Source organism: Branchiostoma belcheri, unplaced genomic scaffold (assembly GCF_001625305.1).
Source record: "Branchiostoma belcheri isolate BF01 breed outbred unplaced genomic scaffold, Haploidv18h27 scaffold9, whole genome shotgun sequence".
NCBI lineage: Eukaryota > Metazoa > Chordata > Leptocardii > Amphioxiformes > Branchiostomatidae > Branchiostoma > Branchiostoma belcheri.
In genome coordinates, this window is record NW_017804575.1 from 1678610 (window position 1) to 1687395 (window position 8786).

Below are 8786 nucleotides of genomic sequence, written 5' to 3' on the forward strand. Positions count from 1 at the left end.
CATAGTACTCGGATAGCAGGGCAAGGACGGTATTAAATTTGCATACACACAGGCCGCCACAGCAGATAGGTGTTATGTGCAGTGCTGTGTTGTGTTGTGGGAATTAATTAAGGATGCGCACAAAGAAATGTTGAAAAGAAAGAAGAAAGTTTCTCTGCACCGCGCCCTGTTATACAAGTACTTTACCTGCATATATCACGCTGAATAGTCTGTCGATGTTATATCACAGCGCACCTAGCGTTATATAAACAAGCGTTACACCATCGCTCCCAGAAACATGCCTTTTCTGTACATGGTGCTGTGTTTTTACAACTTAGAAAATGAGAAAATAGTTCATATGTATGTAGCACTATGATGTAAGATCTACAAATTATCATTAGACTTAATGTATCCGAAACTGCGATAAAAAACACACTAGGGGAAGAAGATCGGGTATGTGTTGACAGGTGGTCACAATAGACCGGGTTAATTATGAATATTGTGTCAATAGCAAAATTATCAAAGGGACCACCAAAAGGGGTCGCTTTGGTGGTCACTTGGTCCTCCGTGTGAAGTTGTAACTTACACAGGGTTTACACTAGGATATACGTACGTATAATGTACTTTGGAACTTTTGCTCTATACTCTTGGGCCAGTGTACATGTACCTATGCCCTAATCTCCAAGCAGATCTTTCGGTGGCTAGCGCCTACAGACAAAAACAATATCAAATGGCCTTGACCTGCCCGTAGCCAGGATTTTGAAAAATGAACCTTCTAAAATGGCATTTCGTGCGTTTTTGAGAGGATTTCCAAGAAAAAATCAGAGATAAATTTTTATTCAATTACAAAGGGAGCAGTTTTTCTATGATTCCAGTCCATCTTTTCAAGAAAAATCTTGGACCTTTACCTAAAAAGTGGACCAAAAAGTGGACCTTTGAGCCTTGTGGGGGGTGGGGGGGTTCTTCCGAACGGGCATGCTTGATACCTTGATGATGGCCTTGATTATGGCAAAATGGTAACTGTCTGGCAAACGCATGCAGGTACTGCCTAAACCAATTTGATACTGTCTTTCATTTACAGCCACCGAAATATCTGCTTGGAGATTTCATATGTCATACTACTACTACTACTAGTACCAGCATATCATTTAAATGGCTCCGCCCATACACGTTACATCAGATCACGTGACATTGTTGCCTTACGTAAGATCCAACTCAGTGCAAACGTAGCGGCAGCCCAGGACGTTACACAAGTAACCCAGGGTCAGCTTACATAAGGCTAGTCACAAGCCAAACGATTCGATAATTGTTGGTGTTCAGTCAGTTTGGTGCCCTCCAGGGTGGCAGTCCACATCCCACACACCATGGTGGACCTGGCCCAGGAAGCGTTCAACGCCGCCAACTACGAACTCGCCGCCGAGGTGTTGGAGAGGGAGATCGCGGAGGAAGGGTTGACCCAGGACCGAGCGCTGGGGAGAGCGGATGCGCTGGCGATGCAGGGCAACTTCCACGCTGCCTTTGAGGCTTACCATCTAGCCTTTAAGATGGGGAAGGTCGCTCACGAAAGGCTGAATCACTTGGTGACGGCTCTAGTTCGCGTCTTCTCGGCGAAAACCGGGGTGATACAGGCCGAGGGAGGAGAAGACAAGGCTACGGACTTCCTACGGGACGTGGTGATGTGTGCTGTCTGCCAAGGCCTGCTCTTCGAGCCGGTGACTATCCCATGCGGCCACACGTTCTGTAAACGTTGTATCGAGAAGGACCCATCAAAAACCTGTCCCAGATGTAGGCTTCGCTTCACAGAAGCAGAATACCCGGACTGCCAAGTTTTAAAACCTACTGTCATCCTGTGCAATATCTTCGACAAGTGGTGGCCAGACGAAGTCAAAGCTGTGAGACTGAAATGGGAAGGCAACGACTTGTTCTCCAAAAAGGATTTTTCTAAAGCTACGGAGAAGTACACAGAAGCTCTGAATTTAGGTAAGGGTGTTTATTTTTATGGTATGATCTCTACAACTTGGTTTAGTTTATGCAAGCTCATGTGTACGTAGTACTGGAAGGACCGTACAAACCGGAATGTACTGGTTGAAAGCTTATGAAACAGATCGTAGTAGGACGGCGTTTCTTGGTCAGTAACGGAAATTTCAGCCAAGTAAATGCCATCATTGTGTGATCATGGACATCAGTACACATTCTCACATCACCTACACCCACCAGATAGGTTAAAAACGCCTTCAATGCAGTTATTCTTTGTGGATTGTCAAAGGTTTGAGAAAGATAGTAGTATTGACAACGCACTGCCGTAAGCTGTCATATTAGTTTCTTTATTAGCTGAAAGCAAATTGCTGTCCTTTTGCGTCAGATTTCTTGTGCTTATGATACACATTTGAGTCAGATTTATTCCAAAATATGATGTTTTATGTGGTTTATATATGGTATATCGATATAAAGGTGTTAGGACGAGTGGCCCCCCTCCCACACAATGTTGTTACAAAACGTCCTGTTCGGTAACACAGATGGTTTGGCGTACATGGTTTAAGAGGGGTGGAATTTTTCACTTTTTTCCACAAATGACTAATTATAACATTTATGTACGCCACATAGTAAGTAAAATAAATACACGATGACTTATGAGGCATTATATATGAATTTTGAGTCTTCAAAATAAAATATATGGTGTGATGAAATGTTCTGACCTTTGTTATGAGAAGCTGACCACCCCCACATAGGTTGGTATCGCCTAGTCTTTATATAACTCACAGCCTATCTTGTAGGCTATCTTGGGGTTTTGTAATATTTTATTTGCATAGTGATGTAACAAACGATATTTAACATCCATGGAAACAGTTATTTTGAAATGAACGTCATGTAAGAGCTGCGTTTGTGACTTCTGATGTGAAAATCTTCTAGAAAATCAAGTTACGGTCTGATTTAAAACCAGGAATGACATACAATAGAATAACAACAACTAAAAACAGGCATAGAAATTTGATTCATTGATAGCCAAGCCCAAATTCTAATACTGGTAGATTAGCCACAAAACATACCTAAGCTGGTATCTATAATTCAGACAATGAATTTTGAACTTTCAATGAAATCTCTGCATAGTGGTACTGGAAAAAAATGTATAGGAAGGCTAGGACTTTCTTTAACCTGGTGGCAAAATACAAATATTTTGGGTTGATTCAGAACCATTCAGTTGTTGTTACTCAATTATTTTAGGTGGGCATATAATTGGTTCAAGGTCTTCATCTGGAGCCAACATCAATCACTTGCAAATTAGGTAGAAAGGGAAGATACTGTCCTGGTTTCAACTTTCAAGGACAACATCTTCCCCTCTACCTAATTTGCATATGATTGAGGTTGTCCCCATATGAACCCTTGCATAACCTATAGGGTAGTGATTGGTGGACAGTTTTGTCGTGAGGGTTTTGTGTAAGTGACCGCTAGTGCTCCCCAAATTTCTAGAACTTTGACACTTGCAATTTGTGAACCATGATGTCATTGACCTTGTGCTTGGTTATGTAAAGGTGTACAGGGCAAAGGATCATGGGTAACAAGTTACACAAAAAGCCAATGAACAATCCCAACAGTCCCCAAAAGACCCTAAGTGTTGATGCGCTTAAATTAAAATAGCAAGAAGTAGATTATAACTCAGTCCTCCAGGTTATTAAGGTTAAGTTTTCTTGGGGAGAGGGAGGCAACTTTGGTTGTGAGGACTGAAATTGTTAAAATTTTGTCAAGTAACGAAAAAGCTGCACTCAGTTACTGTAATGATGTGTATCAGGGGAGTATTGTACGTGCACTTTGGCATGCTGCTATTACATAACAGTAGTTACGCAAGGTACACATAGTGGGTTACGTGCAGAAGTGGTCAGTACTGCTAAGTTTGAACTTTGTGTAAACACACATCAATGATCAATGGTCAGGTTTCAAGTAAGGTCAGGGCTACTTAACTTAAGTACTAGTACTAGTAGACAGAATGGTGTTGAATTTATGTTCCTTTCAGGGGTCCACCTAAAAAGAAGCCTAGGTTTGGCAGCTTGTTCTAGGGTTGGTTAGGAAACACAACATTTTTTTCCAATTCATGGCCTAACTACTCTGATCCCTTTATTTCCACCCCAGTTCCCGGTGATCCTATCCTGCACAGCAATCGCTCGCACGCCTACTCCAGCAACCATGAATGGTCCCTGGCACTTAAAGATGCCCTCCAGGTCTGCCAACTAAGACCAGACTGGCCCAAGGTAAGATCAAACCTTTCTCTCTCTCCGAAATATTTCCCTGAAGTCTAAAATCTCTGATATCTTGTTTCTGATTTTTTGCCTTTGTCAGAAGGCTATGAAATTGGTTTGGGTGTAGTGTGGGAGACTTTAGGCATAACTCTTGAAGGCATGGAACAATATTCATGATTTTTGGCAGGCAGGTTACTGTTGGGTAGAACTTGGTCAAGAACAAAAATGGGCCTCGTGGGGCTATGTCACTGCAGTGGACGTTTTGTTTTTGACGTTTTTCTTGTTTTACCTTGATTTAGATGTTATTGGAGGTGACTTGACAGTTTTTGCACTTCACAGGGCCACTATAGAAAAGGCATGGCGCTGATCGGAATGGGCAGACATGAAGAGGCCATGTCTTGCTTCCTGCAATGCCTGACTCTGGATCCTGATGTCAGACCTGCAAAAGCAGAGCTAGAAAGGGTAGGTATCTTTCAAATGAATTTGCGTTGTATGTAGAACCTACTTCAAGTACTTGTGGTCCTAAGTCAGGGACGGTTAAAACTTAGCTACAGGATAAAGCACTATAGAGGCTTTTCATTGATGAAATAATAAATATCATATCAATCCTGGCAACCAGGTGTTGGCAGGTAAATTAGCATTACCATTAGCACGTAGGAGTCAGTGTAACAGACATACACTGTAATCCAACATGGCACATGTGAAAAAGCAAATGCATACACATGTAATGTTTACCTTCACATGGCCCAGCTTAACAAACTACTGCTTTATTTATTCTTACTATGATATATGGTGACCATGCAGCCCCTCTTGAACTCAGTTCTGCATGGCACTTGCAACATTATGTAACCCGACACCAGTTACCATGGTGACAGACGTCTGGTCTTGGTCAATAACCTTCTTTGTTTGGAGAAGAAGAGGAAGAAACAGAGCAAAAACAATTTTTTTTTCATTCTGCAAACTTTTAAGGTAAACATAATAAAGTAAAAATGTTCTGTTTTTCTATCTCCAGCTCCTCCACAACCTCCTGTCCCCAACCAGCGAGCTACCCCCCCTCCACCTGGGTACCAAGCTGTCGGCCCCCCAGCCCCATCACACCCCCACCCCCTCGCTGGTCCACTCCCTGGCTGCAGCGTCTCTCAATGAGCCATCCGGTGAGGAGGAGAGTCCAATGGTCACTGATGAAATAGGGGGGAGCAGCGTAGAAAGGAGAGGGGCAGATGAAGCCGGACCAAGCAGAGTGGGGAGCGTGCACATGAGAAGTGTCCACGGTCAGTCCACAGCTTAAAGTATACTGATACAGTAGTGGTACCTTGTTGTAGAATTCTGTTGCTTCAGATTTTTCAGGCAGGCTTTGACAATACAACCATTGCAAACACATTCACATACATGTACCAGTAGTATATGGTGACAGGAGCAGAGCAGACCATGAAAATGCAACATTATGTAACCCAACACCAGTCACCATGGTGACAGACATCAACAAATCATGTCATTGGTCAGGTCAGAGGTCACTGTTTGGAGAAGAGGAAGAAACTGAGCAAAAACAATATGTTTTCCTTTGGTAAACATAAAAGGAGAGAATTTAATTGTACAGATTTCACATCAAAAACAGCAAACAAGAGCAATGGCGAGTTTTAAAATTGGTTATTCTTCTTTTTTTCCCCCAGAATGTTGTTATGAAGAGAGAATGGAAGAGGAGTCCAGTAGTGACAGTGAGCTGGAGATGGGGAGAGGCAAGGGAAGGAGAAAAACAAACAGTGATGCCAGGTTAAAAGGTAAGGCTGTGATACTGACTTCATCTCATGTTTACCTGCAACCAGTAAATACTAGACTTCACAGAAGCATGATTGGGCTCCAATTGTTACAAATATATATGTAAGATTTGGATCAGTACAATCAACCAAATAGGTGGATTTCCAAAATTATGGTATACAGAGGTATTGTTAGTCTTTTTAAGCATGTTGACAGAACGTACTGCACCTGCGCGAAACCCGTAATGTCTTGTGCGTAGCACTTTGGTAGAACGCCTCATATAGGGTTGTATCTGCGTATAAGGTTAACATCCCGTCTGTAGTTTCCAAATGTTGTGTCGGGAAAGATATCGTCTGCAACAGGCAAAATTTTGATGCAATGTTGACCAAATATCCAACAAAAACCATGAAAAATCAGGGTTTTTGCAGGTGTAGTATGTTCTGCTGACATGCTGTCTTTTTATAGAGCTGCTGTAGATTGCATGACAAAGCTAAAGGCATAGAGTTGCAAGGGTTCATTCACAAAAGGAAATTAAAGCAAGTGATGTTAGTTTTGTTACATTACCTCTTTGAAAACCTAGTGGTTATTATGGCTGATCTCTTTATGAAAGGCGGAATTATGTCACCGTCGTCAGGGTTACAGTTTAAATGATGTCATAGTATCTATGGTGACAAGGCCTTGATTTGGTGCGAAGCCAATTAACGGAACAAATTTCTAAAAGGAGCTTGTATACTTAGAAAAAAGGAAAGAAAAGCCTTTGAGAGTAATATTATACATGTACGTCATGTATATTGTGGTTGAATTGGAAAAGAAGCTACTTGTGCAAAATGTTACATGTTGCTAAGCTTTCAGTAGGTCTAACCAGGGCTTCCAGTGTCAGTATTGGTAGATGACATACATGTACATGTATGAGTTCTGATTCTAAAGTGTCCCTATCTAGCATTAATATAAGGCAGCAACACATGTGAGTCTATAGGAAACTGGCATGAGTAATACTTGTAACTATACTAACTACTAGTAATAGTATATACAAAAACTCACACAATGATATATATAAAAACTATTCTGAAATGAAACCTATAAATTCAAATGTTTGAGCATTTTAGGTTGCTAAATCAGGCTAAGGGTTCAATAGTGTTTAAGACCTTTTGTGTTTACTACTGACTCTACAATATAGAAGTACTTTTGCATGTATTTTTCAAATTGTCATGTAAAATGTTTGCCAACATGCAGTGTTGTATATGCCATGGGTTTAGATCTGGACTTCATAGTCTGTAGTAATTTTTTGCTGAAAGTATTTCTGAATTGCAGACTGAACAAAATTTTGACATTTTGCAATATTGCAGAACACTGAAAAGAAGTATTTCTATCACTGGGCTTATGTTGGTGGTTGTGATTTCTCCCCAGCATGCTGCTCAGAGCCTGTCCTCTTGGAACAAGAGTTGGAAATGTGTGGAAGGAAACGTACCAACTCAGAAAGCTCACCGAACGACAGCCCATCTAAGTCTGTAGGTGAGTAACCATTGACATTTGTGACCCTCAACTCAAGTGTAACGTCCTTTCGTCTACACTCACTCAGGTAATCACAAGGTAAAGTTTGCTTTGGTGTAAGCCGTGTAACGTCACTGTTTGCGTAAATTGTGTAACGCGTGTTTGTGTAAGCGTTATGCAACGTTGTAAACTCTAAAGTCTAAAGGTATACATTCAAGCGATTGCCGTGATATCACGGCCAGTGAGTGGTAGGCTAAAAGAAGGTGGTAGTTGGGTGATTTGCCTACCATTAATTTGCATATGCGCACTGACAGTGCGCATATGCAAATTAATGGTAGGCAAAGCGGCACTGATAATATTGATGTTAAAAAACTGTCATTGCCCCTATAGTGTACTCACTCCCATGAATACAAATATGTAAACAAGGTCCCAACTATTTTTGTCAGAATGTTTCCTGTACTGCGATGGTTAAGATCTTATCTTTTGCCCTGTTTCTTTTTTGTAACTACAATGTACATGTATGGAAAGTAATTGAAAAATTATATAAAGTAGAATTTTAGAATATTAAAGAGGGGAATTCTGTGTTTCTTGGGCTAAATTTTTACCATAGTTAGAGAAAGCACTGCCACGAATGCATCAAAACAAGTCTATTAATCTAGATCTGGGTCACCCAGCTTATCAGTATGCAAATGTTAGTAGTGTGGTATTGCCGGATATACGGGCAAAGCTGCACCCAAGAATACCACTCAGGATCAATAAAATCTGGTCTATGTGGACAGGTAGTCACTATAAACTAGATTCTTAATGCTTGTGGTAATAGAAAACAAATTTTTAGCCAGAGACCACCAAAGGGAGTTCATATTGGCTAGGTGTATAGCACCCCCATGAAACTCCTTCCTCTTCGCCCCGCCGTTCTGCTTCGCCCCCGCCCCGTTCTGCTTCGCCCCGCAAAAATCTGCTTCGCCCCCGTCGTTCCTCTACGCCCCCGGCGCAATTCTGCTTTGCCCCCGTCCTTCTGCTTAGCCCCCAATGGCGGCACAGCTCACAGTCGACACGAAAATCGTCTGCAAAATAACAATAAAGGCTGTGCCGCCAAATTTAAAGTAGCCCATGCTCCGGCAAACATTCTGGACCACCTTTCTGCCAAGTGGCGTTGCACAAATCCTTCCCATTCAAAAGTTTACCCCTGCCTCACGGCCCGTCAGTGGTTCTTACGTTTATAAGTACTGGCGTTTATAAGTACAGCCGTGAGTGAAATTTCCCGCCAGTACTTATAAACGTAAGAACCACTGACGGGCCGTGAGGTAGGGGTAAACTTTTGAATGGGAA

At 41.8% G+C, this 8786-nt stretch overlaps 1 protein-coding gene across 1 annotated transcript in view; it reads left to right on the plus strand.

The window, feature by feature from the left end:
• Positions 1–1142: 1142 nt before the first annotated feature.
• Positions 1143–8786, plus strand: part of LOC109487599 (LON peptidase N-terminal domain and RING finger protein 1-like) — a 12615-nt gene continuing 4971 nt past the window's right edge. The window contains exons 1-6 of the mRNA XM_019791604.1: positions 1143–1959; positions 4105–4223; positions 4551–4673; positions 5224–5482; positions 5882–5989; positions 7374–7482. Of these exons, the coding sequence (XP_019647163.1) occupies positions 1344–1959; positions 4105–4223; positions 4551–4673; positions 5224–5482; positions 5882–5989; positions 7374–7482 (1334 nt within the window). The 5' untranslated portion in view covers positions 1143–1343. The remainder of the gene's footprint in view (positions 1960–4104; positions 4224–4550; positions 4674–5223; positions 5483–5881; positions 5990–7373; positions 7483–8786) is intronic.